Source organism: Prosopis cineraria, unplaced genomic scaffold (assembly GCF_029017545.1).
Source record: "Prosopis cineraria cultivar Desert tree isolate PC_DT_omini unplaced genomic scaffold, ASM2901754v1 PC6, whole genome shotgun sequence".
Taxonomy (NCBI): Eukaryota; Viridiplantae; Streptophyta; class Magnoliopsida; order Fabales; family Fabaceae; genus Prosopis; species Prosopis cineraria.
In genome coordinates, this window is record NW_026555337.1 from 14,974,863 (window position 1) to 14,993,917 (window position 19,055).

Genomic DNA, 19,055 nt, shown 5'->3' on the forward strand with positions numbered 1-19,055 from the left:
TAATTACAAAGAAAAAAAGTGGGGGGATAGACACAGCAATAAAATATATACTCCTTGGTCCTATCTATATGGCAAAGAGAGGGTGACTGTTTTAATTCTATTTATAAAACACTTCATTTTTTATTATATTCATTTTTATCCTTTTACTTTTATTAAATGTTGGGAAAGTTATTAAAAATTATAGTATTTTATTTTTAAAGTGTGTATATTTGATAGGATTAAAATTTAAAACTTGTTAAATTTTTAAACAAAATTAATGAAATTTAATATTTTTATTTATTTTGCTAAAAATAATTAGAAGTACTAACTTTAAAATACGATTAGAGGAGCAGATATTAAGGGTGTGGCCCTTACAGGGCAACTTTAATAATAGCAACTTCTGTGGCCAACTTCTATATGGATCGGGCTTCATAATGACCCAAGCCCTTATGGGCTAAAATAGTCAGGGTGTGGCCCTAACTCTAACTTCATTTCAATGTCTTTTCTTGGTTGGAACCAGAAAAGGAACCAAATTATGTCACGATGTAAGTTAATTGGTAAATCAGCGTAGAAACCTCCAGCCAATGGTTGCCAAATATCGACATTAAGATCAGCAGGCTCATTAGATTTTTGGGTTGCTGCTGCTGAAATCTCATGACCACCCCAAAGTGTTGATCCATTATCCAGTGACATTCTAAAATCTACGAGAGGTTGAATGCTCTTGCAATCAAATTCTGCAAGTGATCTCAAGATCGAAATGCCAGGAACAATAATGTTGCTCCTAATAATCTCGTCTTTCTGTAATGTCACTTGTGTCAATAATGACCAGCATGTCATGCCATTGGGAACTCCTGTAAATCCATCACCTGGACGGCTGCAACATTCCTCTTCTGTTAATATCACCTCTTCAATCTCCAACGACCTCCATTTTGCATCATCAGAAATATGATAATCTGTAACTTCCTCTGTTATTATCTTCTGATCTTCAAGCCCCAATATGTCTCTTGGTGCGACGGTCAGATCATTCATGTTTATATCCTTAGGCTGCTCAACTGTGTGCTGTTCATGAGAAGAGATATAGTCGTAGTGTTTGTTGAAACTGCCAAACTCAATGGGAAGATCTAACCAACGAATTGGAGTGACGAAGGGAAGTAAAGACGAAAAGTTCAACTTTGCATTGTCCATGCACTGATCTGGCCGCGATGATATCTCCCTGAATGATACAGAGACAAGCTTAATCCGAAACCCAGAGAAAGTATTGGCGTGGCTAGAGATGAAGAGCTTCACAGTGAATTTATGGAATGACAAGTTAATTAGATCCAGAAAATTGTAGGTAGCCACTAGACCTGAGCTTGTCTCCTTAATATTGCCACCAATGTTTATGAGTCTAAGCTTTTTGCAGTCTCGAATGGACAACTGGGAAAGCTTGCTCAGGATACTTGAAGAATGAATCTGAGCCAAATTTTCACATTCGTCAAGATATATCATTCTGATATTGGGGGCATGAGAGAGATCTGGAAGATCAATGAGATGTTTCGAGCCTCTTAGATTCATTAATTGTAAATTTGGGAAATGCTGAAATGAGAAAGAAAATAAATAAATCAGAAAATTAAATCTACAGTTTAATCATCAAGTTGCTCTCTCATGAGAAAGGAGAGACTGTAAAAGATGTTAATTAGTTAATGAAATGTAACAAGAGACACAATCACGCACACATGTACAAATAGTAAACGGATGATGTCAAAACTTGACAAGCAATATTTTTAAATTTTTAAATATACACACAACAGATGCACTTTTACATTTCCTATTGAAAATAATCTTATTTGAGCTCGGATCATGCACTAAATGTGGCTAGGGACCTTTAATTTTTTTTAATGGAATTCAGGCATTGCTTTATTACATTGTATCCCTTTCATTAGACCTAGTTCCATTGATTTCAAATATATATATATATATATATTCACTGTTAGTCAGTTATTTAACTAACAAAAAGTGGTAACCAATTAGTAATACTTTCTCAAGTTTTGTATCATGTGCGTGCAAAACCAAATATAATAAACTTTATATTATATATATATATATATATATATATCAACCTTTAATATGTTACATTTTTATTAGAGATATAAAATACCAATCATTAAGGGAGTTATCTACATAATTTGAAAGTTTAGGAGTTTATTGTCAAATATTAAACGGTTAAGAAAAATGTTTGTACGAAACCTAAGAGAGAAGTTATACATCGAAAGTGTAAGATTTTTTTATTAATGAAAAAATTAGTCTCATACAAATATTTAATAATTAATCATTTCTAGTTATTATAGCATATGAACTTCGAGAAAATGGCCCTTCGGAATTAATTATATTGGGAGAATGAAAATTAAGGCCATCTCAAGGAACTTTATCCCAACAAGCTAAGAATCCATAAGTTCTAAGAGAAACCCTAAAAAAAAATAAAAATAAAAATTAGGATTCAGATTTTAACAACAATATATACTTATTTTTACAAGATAATATTCAATAAAAAAAATTTGTGAGCCTTTATTGGGATAAGATCCTTTCAGAGGGCCTTAAGTGTCATTCTCCCTTAATTGTTTGAAGGATATTTGTTACACCAGATATCATTTACAACTGAATAACAATTATATATATAGTCACAAATAACAATTCTATACATAAAGATACAAAATGCAATACATGCCTGATCTCCATCCCAAACTTGTTGCAGATGATTTTGAGGCATTTCTAGTTCTAGAAGATTGTCTGCACAAAAGCTCAACAGTACAGATGGCAGAGGATATTCTTCCCAAAAGAGACACCTTAACTCTTCTGGAAGATTATCTAGACCCTCAAAAATATACACTTTTGGAGGCTCTTTTAAATCAGATTTGTAAAATTTCAGAAATTTCAATTCATACATCTTTTGGAAGGCATCAGGTGGCAATATAAACCTTTTTGTCCCGCTCATGTCCAAAGATATGTACCGAATGGTCCCACATCCCTAGTCAGAAAATTAAGGAAAGCAATTATAACTATTATTGTTATATGAAATATTACTAATTGAAAGGATCAAAAGATAATTAAATCTATTTCTCTTTTAGAAGTCTAAATGAGTATAATGCTATTGTGTACTATCATAAGTCTCATATCAAGGATTCTCACAAGCAAAGTGAAGTTTATAAGTATGAGGGGCTTTCACCCCTGATATAGGCTGCTATTTTTTTGGGATGAGATCTTCTTTCAAACTTATACTCATAACATTAGTATTTTCATTGATAGTCAGTGTCATAAAAAGAGCTACCCGCAAAGAGTTTTAATTAGCAAGAGGCTGAGCAAAGTGCCGTGGCCCTGAGAAGATTTTGGGGACTTTGGCTCTTGAATGGGGTAATAATGTCATCAGTCCCACATTAGTGATCATCATAAGTGGAGTGGGGTTTATAAAAATATGAAGGGCTTTCCCTCCTAATATGCTAGTGTTTTTGAATGAGTTCTTTATTTAAACTTATATTTATGATATTGGTATTTTTATTGAAGTCAATGTCATAGAAAAGGGCTACTCTCGCATAGTTACATTTTGACCAACAGAAGGCCGAGTGAAGTGTTGTGGCCATGAAAGTCATCTCTTGTACAGGATAGTAATGTCACGAGTCCCACATTTGTGATTCTTACAAGTGAAGTGAGGTTTATAAGTATAAAAGGCTCTTTCCCTCAAAGGATAAGCTCTCTTTTTAAATTTTTGCTCATGACATGTACCTTAACACCTTAAAAGCATGCTTTAGACAGATACATATAATTGGGAAAATTTGAAATCAAAGAAGGACGAAATTAAGAACAAATTGATGAATCAGTACCTTGTTATTGATGAAGAAATGATAAATATCCCTGTGCCTCCATAGTCGAACGGGTTTCTCAGGATCAATGAGCAATTGTTGTCTAGAAATTTCAAGGCTCGTTTCTCTTACAAGATCATGCATCTTAATCTCATCAGATTTATCAATGGAAATGAGAGATAGGTCTTTGAGAACAATGATATCAATATATGCAGAGGAGTCGTAGAAATCTACAATGAAGTTCAAAGATATCTTACTTGCCTCCCTCAATAAATATGCTAAATCGAGAAATATATTCTTCTGGTTCACATCAAGTCTATCAAAACTCAATTTGAGCACATTAAAAACGTCTTTGTGTGGAGCTTGTTTTAATTTTTCCAGCGCACTTTCCCACTCTTGTTTTGTTCTACCATACAGAAATCCACCCAACACTACAAGAGCTAAGGGGTTTCCATGACAATAATCCACTACCCACTTTGATAACTCCAAATAGCTTCCAAATGGCTCGTTTTGCTTAAACGCTTTTAAACTGAACAAATGTAAGGCGTCATTGAATTCTAATTCTTGAACATGATATGTTGAAGATGCAAAAGCATTTTTTAGCACTTGCATGTCTCTTGATGTAATAATAATTCTACTTCCTTCTCCAAACCAATCACACAATATGGCTAAATCTTCAGCTGTTATTAAATTATCAACATCATCAAGGATCAAAAGAATCTTTTCACGTCCAAGACTATGTTTCACAAAAGTGGATTTCATGTTGTAGATGTGAATGTCATCGCCTTTTAATAAGTCTTTAAGGCATTTTTCCTGTAACTTGTCGAGTCCATTCCGTTGTAGTTGTTCCCTTACATTTTCAACAAAGGAGAAAGCTTCAAAAAGCGCTTTCAACTTGTGAAATGCAACTTTAGCAAGGGTGGTCTTACCTATACCACCCATGCCCCAAATTCCCACCATGCGGGTCTCAATCAATAGTTCTTCAATTTTCTCAAGTTGAGGATTAATGCCTACTAGTCCTTCAAGGTCACATAACGACATGCTATTCAATTTGCTCAATATATCTTTGACAATTTTTTCGATGAATTCTGGCTCAGTGCTAGCACAAACGCATATTAAAAGTAAGCATAATCAATAGACAATAAAATAAAGGATTAAATGACATATTTGTAAATAAACTATAGGTCTAAAAATATCTGGAACCTTAAACTCATTTTTTATATAATATTTTTTTCAACTTTTAAAATGATGTAATAAAAAAAATTATAGAATAGAACCTCAAAAATTATATTTCTCGATCACTTTCTATATTTTTTGGATCTTTGTCTATAATTTTGCATCTTTATCTATAATTTTGTTGGTTATTTTCTATAATTTTTTAGGTTCTTCCCTTTGATTTTCTTGTCAACAACTAACAGTTAAAATTAACTTTTATTAATGATAGAGATAACATTATATCATTTTTAAAATTTAAAAAATAACATTGCATGAAAGAAATGAGTTTAAAATTCCAGATACTTTTAAATCATAGATATATAGCTTAAGAGTAAAATTGTCCTTTGACCAAAAATAAATACAAGAACATATTTGTTGACTCCACACTTAAAAAGTGGATGACCATAAAAGCAGTGACCCATAATAAATCAACATATCCATATATGTATTTAAAAAAAACAACACTATAAGAAACATTATTCACGCAAGCTGTGAAGTGAACAGTGTGGCCAAATTGTCTGATGCACAAGACTCGATCAAGTTACTTGTGAAATATTCTAAAGTTTGATTGAAAGGTACCTGGTTTTTGTTGAATCCCACCCAACGAGACTAGTTGATTAGATCAAAGCGTTCTTCCAGTTTTGCAGTTTGACTTGGTTGTTTTTGAATCTCTGCTCAAGTTTAGCAAAACCAGCTCCAAAACTTCCACTCCGTTTGCGTATATTTGATGGATCTACCTTATAGAAAATAGGTATCACAATCCTTCCATAGTTATCCTTACATTCTAATATGTGAACGAGCTCATCCATACACCATGTTGAAGAAGCATAATCTTCAGAGAAAATAATCACACTTATCTCAGATTCCTCTATTTTTTATCGAAGAACTGGCGAGATCTGGTCTCCTGCGCGGAGTTTATGGTCCATAAAAGTGTGAATGCTTGTATTGCAAAGTTCTTTGTAAAGATGACTAGCAAAATTATCACGAGTGTTTTCCCCTCTAAAACTAAGAAATACATCATACTTGGTAGCTGGTGGAGCAATAATGGTATGAGAAGGAGGAGATGAAACCGTTGAAATTGAGACAACATCTTTACAACTATAGATAGAATCAAATCATCAATATATTAATATATTGGGTTAGCAGCAAATTAATCTCAGGTGAGAAAAATTATAAAGAGTTCGTGGTTATTCAGAAAGTGGGAAGAAGTTATTACCTGTCATCTACAGAAACAGAAGGAATATCATGAAGTGCGGGAGAGATTAATCTGATTGCTTTAAAAATTAATATACCCAATAAGATCAACAAAGCTTCTATGAGCATTAAAGCAATGGCCGCATCCATGTGATTACAAATTGCGACTGTTTATTCACTTGAACCTTCAAAATTCAGCTATCAATTAGAAGTGGGAGGAAGCGAACTAATACTGCTATAATTTATCTCAAAGTCGGTGATTAAATAAAGAGCTGACGCAAAAGTTGGTGATTTAAAGAAATTTTGAATTAGTTTATGTCATATATACTTTTTTTGATCTTATCTATAAGTTAGAGATTGAAAGATTTTCTTGTCTTATTTATAAGTTATGTAATTAAATTTTTATCATAAATTTTTCTTTTTACCCCTATTAAATTAATATTAGTAAGAAAAAATATATTATTAAAGTATGTTTATCTTGTAAGAACAAAGTTAAAAATTTATTCAATTTTTAAATAGAAATAATAAATGTTAAAAAAATTTATTACGGTGAAATATGTTAAAATTAATTTATAAATAAAATTTAAAAGAGAATATATATATATATATATATATAAGAGAGTAGGTCGGTTGGTCTTGGTCTTCTAAATGTGAATGCAGTGGTCGATAATTCCAAAGGCCAGTCCCTTCAAGTTGGAATTAATAAATCAGTGTGCATTGATGTCTTACCGAATACACTATCATAATATTGGGCGGCGACGACCGAAAGAAAATGAAATATTAGTTAGGTAATCTATTGTCAGGAAAAGATAATCAATAACCTTTTAAAATTATAAAAGGATTAACAGTTAGTATCCTTATCTTTCTATAAAAAATTGTGCAATATTATCTTATAGAAATGTTTGAAGAACGTTGCATGTTAGTTGAATAATTTTAAAAGAAATTTATTCTTTTACCCATTACGAAGAAACGGGTAAGAGGATAAATTCGTGGGATATTTGACAACCAAAAATGATCAGAAGTCAAACTTTTCTTCTTAGGAGATGGCTGAGAAAATAAAACTATAAAATTATAATTTTATTTATGTGTCTTTTTATCATTTTTAAATTAAAAAATGTGACTATTGGATCACCATGTAACTGCCTCCAGCATCCTATCATTAAAAAATTAACCATTAGTTGATAAAAGAATTACATAAAAGAATCTTCAAAAATTACTAAAAGGAAAAAAAATTACAAATAAGTACCTTATAAAAAAATTAATATCAATTAAGACTCCAAGTAAAAAATGAAAAAAAAAACCCCTAAAAAACAAAGGTTATTTCTTATTCATATAAAATCCTAAAATACAATTTCTTATCAAGTGACTATGGGATCATGGTAAGAACAATGATAAGTAATTAAATATATATATATATATATATATATATATTAATAATATATTAATTTAAATTTTAATATTTAATAATTTATATATTAATTTTATTATTTATAAATTTTCCTCAAAATAATAATAATAATAATAATAATAATAATATTTTAATTACTTACATATATTGTTGTCAACAATGGTGATTCAATAGTCATCCTTAGCTGGTCAAAGTAGTTGATCAAAATGATATTTTTTATCTTTTATATGAGTAAAAAATAACAGTTATATTTTGATATTTATTTACAATTTATGAGACTTCATTTATATTAATATTTTTTTGGTAAAACTTTTATAGTAATATTTTGTAGGGTACTTATTTATAATTTCTATGTCATTTTCTAAATCATAATATAAAGTATCTTCTAAAAACTTTGTCTATTCAAAATATAAGATATTAAATAACTTTTATATTTATTTGGGTTAAAGTGTAAATTTATCTTTAAATTTTTTTTAAAAGTGTAATTGATATTCTAAAATATTTAAAAGCACAGCGTTATCTAATGTTTCTCAAAACGATACAATTTAGCCCCAGACTAACGGATTGATTTTTGACCGGCACTTTGACTTTTATATGTCACATGGCATATATTTTAGAAATTAAAAAATAAAAAAACACATGGCATTCATCATTCCCATTCTTTTCTCATTCCCCGTTTGTATACCCATCACTCCAATCTTCGACGCTGCTGATGAAATGGTAGAGAGGTTATCCTCTCCCTCTCTCTAACTTTGCTGGTAGGGGAAGAATATCAAATTTGGAGCAATTGAAGAAGAGCTGTCGCAATGAAGTTGGTTGTGGGATGGCGAGACGATGTGGCTGTGGACAACGCGACTGTGGGAGACGGAGAGCACGGATCTGGAGTCGAAGAAATCAGCTACAGCGTTTCAGCGGAGCGAAACTCGGTGAGATCGGAGAGGATAACAAAATTGGTGCTAGAGCCAAAAAGTAGATGGTTAGGCCAAGCTAAAACCATATTCTAGTAACCGACCAAGATAAAGTCATTTTCTGGGCTGTCGATTATTGATTATAGATCTGAGTTGTCAATTTGCAATGAAATGGGGGTGCTTTGTTTTTGTATCTTTGTAGATCTGGCCATTGATTCTAGAAACCGGCCAAGCTAAAGCCATATTCATCAGTTCATGGACGATCAGAAGATGAAGATGGGGATGAAGCTCAAAATGGGTTTCTTGCAATTAGATTGTAACTGGTATGCATTTAGATTTTGTTGATTCTTCTTGTATTCACGGGTTTGGGTTTATGTGTTATATTTACACCTGAGAGGATGCAAACCTTCATCATTTGTTTTCCCTGCAAATCGTGAAGAAGAAGAAGAAGGGAACAAGAGATTTGATTGGTGGAGGAAGGAGATTAAGATGATGTGGTGTGTTGTTTGAAAAGTCAAAAGAGTGAAGAAAACGGATAAAAATGCATGGTGGCAGCACTGTGTGGGACCCACTTGATGAAGCTAACACCGATTGCTCTTCAGTTAAGTTGGGGCGGAATTTTACCATTTTTAAGCAATATTATATCTTTAAATATTTTAAGATATCAATTGTATCTCTAAAAAACCTTAGTGGGCAAATTTATATTTTAACTCTATTTGATTTTCAACTATATCCCTTCTTTATTTATTATTTTTTTTAAAAAAGTATGTATTAAAATTTTAATTACTATTATTGAAACTTTTATATAAAGTATTTAATAAAGATATAAATAAAAAATATAAAATTTTTTAAGAATTCAAGATTTTAATTAAAATTAATTAATTATAACTTATATTGTAATTTACATACAGTATTAAAGTTAGCTAAGTAGCTTTTTTAATTATAAGGCATCTGATATATCATTTTTAAATGTTAAAGAGAAAAATTACATCACAAAGAAGCTTACAATAACCCATAAAAAATTTAGCAAAAACCATTTTGATGATACCCATAGTTTCTCTTAATTTTTAATTTGGTACCTCTATTTTTTTTTTTCTTTTTATTCACTCCTTCAACTTTCCACTGTTAAAGGCGTTAGCCCCTGTAGGTTGCAAAATTGCTTAAGGGACGAACGGCAGAGAGAGGACGTTAACCCAAACTCAAGCTTCTCCGCACTGCGGTCTCTCCTCCTCCTCCTTTTTCCTACTAGGCCTTCGTGCTCTAACTCAAGCTTCTCTGCAATGTTGAGAACCTATATCAGAAAAACAGAGACACCATGCATTAAAAGCTTTGCATCTTTATAATATACACACCTTTTTCTTGGTGCAGCATTGTTATCAAAGCTAAGTGAACAAGCTGTGAACCAGATATTTTGTTGCATTCTGCATTTAACCCTTGCTACAGGCCAAGCATCTAAGCCAAAGTCAACTGAGAGTGTCTATGCAAATGTGAGTCAAAACAAGATACAAAATTGGTTAAGGGAAAAAAGAAATGTTGGTTATCTTTGTTGGAAGATGAAGAAGAGAGATCAAGTGAGGAAGCCTCCCAAAGACACGCATAATGATGCACTGAACTTGATGTCCTCAATCTTCGAATCGTCCCTCTCGTTTCAATAACCTCAACTCTCTCCCCTTCACCTCTTGTGATTCTTTCTGAGTGTGATGGAGCTTCTCTTTCAGTGACTGGATGCAGTAAGACATGGCTTTCTTCAGGCTCTGTTTTTCTTCTTGGATCTCAGCCTTCAATTTGGTTTCCCTGTACTGAACACTCCTAGTCTCACTTTAGGCTGCTTGCATCTAGTCAGCTAAGATGAAATGAAGGTGAATGAAGGAGCAGGGAGATAGAAAGAAAATGAGGGAGGGGATGAGTAAGAACCCATTGAAACTTGGGAGCATAGAGTTGCCCATCTCATGATTGTAGATTGCCCGGTTGCATGAACGAAGGTCCCGAATCGCCCTATCTCTAGTCGCACACGAGCCCTCCCCCTTTCAGACTTTCTGGTTTAACGTCATCTTGTCCTCTGTTCACCCTCAGGATATTTTCCAATTACAAAGGGCTAACATCTTTAACGGAGGAAACAAAAAGAGAAAAAAGTAGAGGTACCAAATTAAAGAGGGAAATTATAGGTACCAACAAAATGGTTTTCCCAAAAATTATAACTACATTAATGTTGGTGATTGCTGCTCCAAAAGTCAAACCAAAAAATTCTAATCCTTCAAAAAGAAACTAAAAATTAAAAAACGAGAACAATTTTTTAATGTTTCCTTACTTTTTATTCTGCCAAATTAATTAAAGAAAAGGTAGAGAACATTATGTTTTCATTAATAATAATTATATTAATAAAATAAATTATTTGTAATTTCATCCTTCATTTTACCACTTTAGATATGTTTTTTAGGATAATAATTTAGACAGGTTTTTTTTTCTAAAACTTGTTCTAATTTTTTTTGTACATTTTTTAAGAATATAAAAATAGAAAACGAATCAAATAAACTGGAAATCTCTCCAGGTTTGATTTTTAATTTAGGAATTCCTTTCATGTATTCCTTTTAGTTTTAGTTTCCAAATGAAAGTACACTCATTCCTTACACTTTTTGGCCAATGCTTAATTCCTTCCATTGTCAAATAAAAATCATGGTCCTTTCATGATATTTTAATAATTCGAGATCTTCAATTCTTGTTAATTACTTCACAAGGTCGGTCGTTATAAAAATAATTTAAGAAAATTATATATATATATATATATATATATCATTTAAATATATCAATAAAAGATATGTGTGTAATGCATATTACATGGATATATATATATATATATATGGGGCAAAATTTGGAAATGCATCGGATTCTTTTTTGGATGTGAGTACAGATTTATATACACAGGTTTTTTCTTCAATTGAGTATCCGGCATTATAGGCCTGACTCACTTTGAGCTCAGGAGATTTTAATAGAGCTTAGATTAATTCGGATCAAAGTGACTGGGAACTCTTTCAAGTTCCAATGAAAGATCAACCACCAGCCTTTCACAATTCTTTATAAGTAGGGTATGATATTCTGATCTTGTATATGAGAAAAAGTGTTTCTAAAGACAATGCTTTTAAGTAATAGGAGCAAATTGAGAAATTTCTTTTCCTTTTAAATTATATTAATTATTCAGGAAAAACTTATATACTTAGCATAATATATTTAAGGTAATTGTTTCTAATTAAATTAAGACATGTGGATCTTTTATAAAGTATTTATTCCATAACTAACTCTTTCTAATTTATTACTATTTTTAATACATTGAAATCACTTGCTTTAATTTGATTGTATAAGAGTATATTAAGTATATAAAATTAAGTATATAAGTCTTGTTCTAATCAAATCATAACAAGTGGATCTGAATGTATTAATAAAATTAATAACAAGTATTCATTATAAAATAAATAACCTATAAAATCTACATATTTTGATTTAATTAGAAACAATCAAACTAATTATATAACACTGAATATATAAGTTTTCCAACACATCCCATAGCTGCATGCTGCATTCAATTAATGACTAGTCTCCCTGATTTTTTTAAGTGCAAAAAAATCTCTATTTTATTTTGCAGACAGGGAATGATGAATCGGACCCTTACTTACAAGTCTTGTTTATAATTATTTTTTTCCCTTGAGGAAAAGTCAATTCATTAACCAACAAGTCAAGGGGTTACATGCATATAACACTGAATAAATGGCCATAAGAAACCAATAAGAGAACATACGTACAATGACTTACAACAACAGATTGAAACAAAGAGAACGTGCGAGAACTCATTAATCAAGGAAGAGACCGAGGATCGTTCAATCGTTATGACAGTGGTCATCGTTTGCATCTGGTAGCGGTGGCCATCGGGAACAGGAGTATAAGATTCTTGATCTGGCGACACTGAAAGAGAACAGAAGCACTAAAACCAAAGCAAGTTTCCATATAAGCTTCTTAAGGTTACCCATCTTCACTGACATTGAAGCACAAGCTAATTTCAAGCCGTGTGTGTGTGTGTGTGTTGTGTGACTTGAGGTCAGGTGCTGTATGCTATATGTACAGACAGATCATGTGTTTGTTAGAACTAATAAATTATATGTACTCTAATATTCTTCGTCAATATATATAGCATTATCTTTTCGACTTTTGAGCCTTCTCCTATATATATACATATATAATTAGACAGATTTTTCCTATGTTGTGGTGGAAGCTTAATCCTTCTAGAAAAGATTAGATGGATTAAAATCCTTCCTTCCTCTAATTCAAAATATAAAATATAAAATATAAGGTAAATGAGCAAACTGGTATTTGAACTTACGGTTCAATAATGACATAGATCCAAAATTTATTCACTGTACAAATTGTTTTCTTAACTTTTAAAAATGATGTAATTTTTTGTTGGCATTAACTTTTAACTAAAAAATATTAAAAAATGACCTTAAAAATTACAGAAAATGATCAAAATTTTTTTTATCATTTTCTATAATTTTGATGTTATTTTTTTGTAATTGTTGGGTCCTTTATTATAATTTTTTTAGTTTTTTTTATTATTTTCTAATCAACTAACAGTCAAAATTAACTTTTGTTAATAATATGAGCCAGATTGCATTATTTCAAAAATTGAAAAAATAATTTGTATAATAAATGAGTTCAAGATTTATGGTATAATTTACACACACACACGAGAGTTTTTATTGGTTAATATTGGTTCAAAATGCAGACGATTTTATGAAAATAAAATTAACGGAATTAAATTCTTCTTTTACACGTATGTCTATATTAATTGTACAGTAGAGAGGTTATATACAAAATATTTAAAATAATTTATTTTAAATGAACTGTAATTTTAGATAGTGATAATATTTTACTATTTTGACAATACAAATAACTTTTAATTACTTTTCTTAATTTTGTAAAGTAGTTAGAAGTGTTCTATATTTTGCATTGGGAGGAATAATATTCAAAAAGCAGAGTTGTTGGCCGTTTGGGAAAGTTAATAAAAATTTAAACATTGACACTTATTGGAATAAAAATATATTTTAAAATTTAAATTTAAATTAACATTATGCCATCAAAGTATTTAAACAATTTTAATATCCTTCACATTCCAACAACGATATTATAATGATCAAATCAAAGCCAATGTAAATGTGACTTATATATATTTTATCATACATACATTGGTATTGATGATAAATTACATTTTTGCCTAAACAATATATCTATTCATTTGATCATAGAAAATAACATAGGCTGATATTATATGATATTAACCTATGTTTAGAAAAGCTTTCCATTATTTCATGTAGTAGAAGAGACTTAATGAACTAGATAGCCTTTCTCATGTAATATTGTGTGTACCTATTTTGAACATTTAAAACTACTCTTCTTAAATATCAAGAAAAAGGTTGGGGGAAAAATTCAACATGTAACTCTAAAAACCCATTAAAACATCAAAGGAAAAAGTTTCTCCTATAATTAATTAGCTAGCCAGGAGCTAGAGGCAAATTTCATCACTTACCTAGACGGCAAACTTTGACAATATGACATTAAACACAGGTACATTTAAAAACATACTTTTCATATTGAATAGTGTGTGGGTGTGGGTGTGGGTGTGAATGAATAATATGATATTGTTCATGTTTTAGAGAAGGGGACATAAAATGCATTGCTACTAGAAAGTGGATAGTATGAACACAAATATTTTTCAGTGATATTGATTCCATGCAAACATCTAGGAAAAAGAGATTGTTTAATAGTATAAAAATGTGTGTAGCCACGTTGAGAATATTTTAGGAAAGTGTTGTTAAGAAATGAAATTTATAAAGTAATAAGTCGGTAAAAAGTAAAATTAAAGCAAAATGCGAAAAGACTGTGTGAAAGATATGAAGAGTTGACTTTGCGCTTCATCAAATTGCCGTGTTTGTGATTATGACAATTCAAAACGACGACGTCGAAAGTCAAATTCTGTCACCTACAATACCCATCTTTTTTACTATAGCTCGAGCTTTGATTTTCTTCGTTTTGGATTTTATCAATCAATTTTTTTTTACATACATTAACACGAGTTGGATTAAATTAATTGGTCCCTGCAAATAATATCGTGATAGGAATTAAAAAAAATGTTCTTTATAAAGTTTACAATCAATACAACAATAATACGCTGTTGGCAATTAAATTGTCTGTTTTTAATTTGCAATATGTCATCTTACCTCGCGATTTTACATTGAAAAAGTATACATAAGACCCATATACGTATTACTGATTTCAAAAAAAATAAAAAATGGGAAAAAAACCATTATTGCGTGAGCTTTTCAAAATTGCACTGGGAATTTTTAATGTTGTCGTTTGTAATTTTAAAATTTAGAAAAATTTAATGATCTAACGTAACCCAAAAGAATTGTTATCGAAGAGCACTAGCTTATTTCAAATAGGCGCGAACATTTTGAGTATGAGTCTTGTAAAAAGTGAAAATTACTGCTAATATAAACCATATGGTGAGGAATTAGGCGAAACTCAGCACGACTTTTAAAATTTGGTTTGCATGCTAAACATAAAAAGCTTGAATTACACACACATACGAGACCATTGAACAACGAATCCTTCAAAATATATAGTGCAAAAAAAAAAAAACACACACACACACACACACTCTATAAGTTTTAAGAGATGAGTCGGTGGACACAAGGAGAAAGTAACATTTAATCAAGTTAAAATGGAAAGTGGCATCACCTATCTACTTATTCCTTTGTCTAATTTTTAAAGACACACTTAGAAATAATTAAGGTAATTAAAGCTAAAGTAATTAAATGAGAGAAATAAAGGAAATGGACGGTGGAAATCTTTTATTGAAACATAATCCTTAATTTTCAATTTTCTTTTGCCAATGTCTAATCCCTCTTCTTCTTCATTCTAATTTAATTTAATGCCAATCCAATCTGTTCTCCCTTCCTCTAATTTCGTTCAGCATTGCCACCTATTGCTATTCAACCAAAGCTAATGTAACTTGGTGACATATAATCCCATTCCTTTTTTACTTAGTCTCTAATTTTGACATTCAATTCCCACTAATTCTTAGTTTAATATTATTTTAAAAATTTCTCATAAGTGAGAAATAGGTCTCTTTAACTTTATCTCACGTCGGCTTAGATCTTTTTCTTCTCACATATATGGTAAATTCAAATTTAACATCTTTTCGACCTCTCCTTTCTAAAATATTATTTTGATACCCAAAGTGTATAACTAGGACCAATTTGCTATGATTAGGATTCCCTCTAATTCACCGAATGATAACTTAGGGTTTTACTTGGTTAAAACTAATCATCTTTACAATTTAGTCTCTACTTTTGGTTCACTGATTTTCTTTTTCTTTAATCTTCTTTTGTACTCTTAGGCATCTTTACTTTACCGGAGTATTCACTATGTCCTCGCCAATCATAATCTATAATCCGCTAAATTCTTTAGAATAACCAAACACAATTATTTCTCAAGAATTCCTTGATTGATGGGATTTCTCTTTTCTATTTCACTTACCTTGAGTACATACCAAACCCCTCTTTTAGATTTTATACAATTTGAAAAAATAACCTACTAAATAAAATTTCTTTCTAATTATGTCCAAAAGCATCCACGTCTAACTTCTGAATGTTACGTCTATTGTATTATTTAGATCAAATTTAGACCGTCCAAATTTATTATTTAATTATAAGAGTGTTATTGAAATGTGAAAATTTAAGAATAAAAAAATCTAAGGGCCTATTTTTTCTGTTTTTAAAAACTGTTTTTTGTTTTTTAAAACAAAAAAATTTAAAAATTTGTTTGTATAAGTATTTTTCATTTAGTTGTTTTCAAAACTGTTTTCAATTTTTTTAAAAAACAAAAAAAAACAACTTTAAGTTATTTTTGTTTATTTTTCTTGTTTTTAAAATCCACTACATTAGTTTATTAAAAATTATAGTTACCTTGACCAATTTCTATTATTAATCACTACCATTAACTGCATATAACCATTATTATCAGTTCATTTTTTAATTTTAATTTTTTTTTAATTTTCATACCTAATCAGATTTTCATTTTGTATTACAAAACAATTTTTAAAAACAAAAAATGAGAATAGAAACCAAACATGCCCTAAATTGTTAAAACTTAATCTAAACTTTTCAAATTATGGATAAGGAGAGAGAAATAGAGTGAAGCCAAAAAAAAAAAAAAACAGAATGAATGTGTGACAAGTTATTTAGTTAATACCCGATCCCGAACATTTGGTTTCGTACGCCCTTGGTTGCCTCATCCGTTTTTTTTTTTTTTTTGCCCCCACCTCATCAAACCAATAGAAGTCAGATTGAAAGAGTAACTACTAGTTTTAGTTAATTCAATTGCTCATGTCAAATGTGGAAGAATATATGTGAAAGTTGACTTTATGGTCGTCTATTTGCAATATGAATATGAGAATCCAAAACACATCGAAAGTCAAATTTTGTCTCCTCTATTAATAATGTTATAAAAAGGTCGAGCTTCATTGTTTTGAATTTTCTCCATTCCATGTTGCAGACACAATAGACTTAATTTGTTTAATGCGAAGCATGCTCCTTGTGATAATTTGATTGCTGCTTTTTAATTTCAACAAGGTAAGTGATATTTACTCACAATCTTAAGATAATCGATGAGGCTATAAAAAAGAGCTTTGCTTTGGACAGAAAAAACATATCTCCTCAACAATGAATCAACAAAAAATTTCATTCTTCCCAGCAATTTATCTTACTCTCTTGGTTTCTTTTTCACTATGGTCTTGCTTGCTCACTTCAGGACTTTCTGCAACTGAAGCTCTTCTCAAATGGAAACAAAGTCTCCCAAACCAACCAATCTTGGATTCATGGGTCTCTCCATCACCTCACAGCAGCATCAGTGCAGATCAATCCCCATGTTCATGGCATGGAATCAAGTGTGATTATTCTGGAAGTGTGGTTGAACTTGACTTGAGTCACACTGGTCTTCGAGGTACTCTTGAAAACTTGGACTTCTCAGCCTTTCCAAATCTTCTCCTTTTTAATCTCAAATTCAATCAACTGACTGGTCCCATACCAGAAACCATTGGGTTGCTCTCAAAACTCCAATTCCTTGATCTTAATCGTAATCATCTCAATGGCACTATACCTCTTTCTCTTGCTAATCTTACTCAACTCTATGAGCTTGACCTTTCATGGAATGAACTAACTGGGATATTAGATCCTCGTCTATTCCCTGATGGAACTGATGATCAACCCAAAATTGGATTGATAGTGATGAAATATCTTTTGCTCCAAGACAACTACCTTGGTGGAAAAATTCCAAATGAAATGGGGAATTTGAAGCACTTGACTATCCTATATCTGGATGGTAATATCTTTTATGGACCTATTCCTCATTCTCTGGGGAACTGTACAAATCTAACTACTCTCACATTGTCTGAAACAAATTTTCAGGCATAATTCCCTCAAGTCTAGGTAGACTAACCAATCTAACTGTGATGCGTTTCCAAGAGAACCATTTTTATGGCCCTTTACTAGAAGGATTTGGAAACATTTCTTTTACTATCATGCTTCTATCTCAAAACAATTTCAGTGGCCAGTTACCATCACAAATATGCAGAGGTGGTAAGCTTGTCAATTTCACTGCAGCTAACAATAGTTTCTCTGGTCCAATTCCCATTAGCCTAAGAAACTGCCCTTCATTGTATAGACTTCGACTTGAACATAACCAATTGACTGGTTATGTAGAAAAGGATTTTGGAGTGTATCCTAATCTTACTTACATTGACATCAATTTCAATAAGGTGCAAGGTGAGCTTTCTGCAAATTGGGGTGCCAGCAAGAGCTTGCAAGCTCTTATCATGGCTGGAAATTCCATAGGTGGAAATATTCCCAGTGAGATCTTTCAATTAAAACAGCTAGGAAAGCTTGACTTGTCTTCAAATCAAATATTCGGTGAGATTCCTCCCCGAATTGGAAATACCTCCAACTTGTACCTTTTAAATCTGAGCAATAACAATCTTTCAGGGATGATACCAGTGGGAATTGGAAAGCTTTCAAATTTGAATTCATTAGATTTGTCCATGAACAACCTAAGTGGACCGATCCCTCATCAGATAGGGGATCTTTACAGGTTGTTCAATTTGAATTTGAGCAACAATAACTTCTCTGGCAAAGTTCCATACCAAATTGGAAATCTTGAGTTCTTGCAAGAATTTTTAGACTTGAGCTATAATTTACTTTCTGGAGAAATCCCTGTGGATCTTAGTAAACTCAACAGATTGATAAGCTTGAACATGTCTCATAATAATTTTTCAGGTCCTGTCCTTGATTCCATAACAACAATGTTAAGCTTGTCAAGCCTCAATCTCTCTTACAACATGTTAGAAGGTCCTGTATAGGATAGTAGAATTTTCAGTTCTCCTTACATGGTTGATTTGAGTCACAACAAAAACTTATG

At 31.2% G+C, this 19,055-nt stretch overlaps 2 protein-coding genes across 2 annotated transcripts; one reads left to right on the forward strand and one right to left on the reverse strand.

The window, feature by feature from the left end:
- Positions 1 to 335: 335 nt before the first annotated feature.
- Positions 336 to 6,444, reverse strand: LOC129312789 (disease resistance protein RPV1-like). Its single transcript, XM_054955510.1, has 5 exons — positions 6,244 to 6,444; positions 5,607 to 6,125; positions 3,834 to 4,911; positions 2,684 to 2,983; positions 336 to 1,554 (listed from the first exon to the last, which is right to left on the reverse strand). The coding sequence occupies exons 3-5, from the start codon at positions 4,851 to 4,853 to the stop codon at positions 427 to 429; spliced, it is 2,448 nt and encodes an 815-aa protein (XP_054811485.1). The 5' UTR covers positions 4,854 to 4,911; positions 5,607 to 6,125; positions 6,244 to 6,444; the 3' UTR covers positions 336 to 426.
- Positions 6,445 to 17,305: 10,861 nt separating this feature from the next.
- On the forward strand, positions 17,306 to 18,996 carry LOC129313930 (MDIS1-interacting receptor like kinase 2-like). Its single transcript, XM_054957320.1, has 2 exons — positions 17,306 to 17,963; positions 18,050 to 18,996. Exons 1-2 carry the CDS (start codon positions 17,306 to 17,308, stop codon positions 18,994 to 18,996), a joined length of 1,605 nt encoding a protein of 534 aa, XP_054813295.1.
- Positions 18,997 to 19,055: the final 59 nt, after the last annotated feature.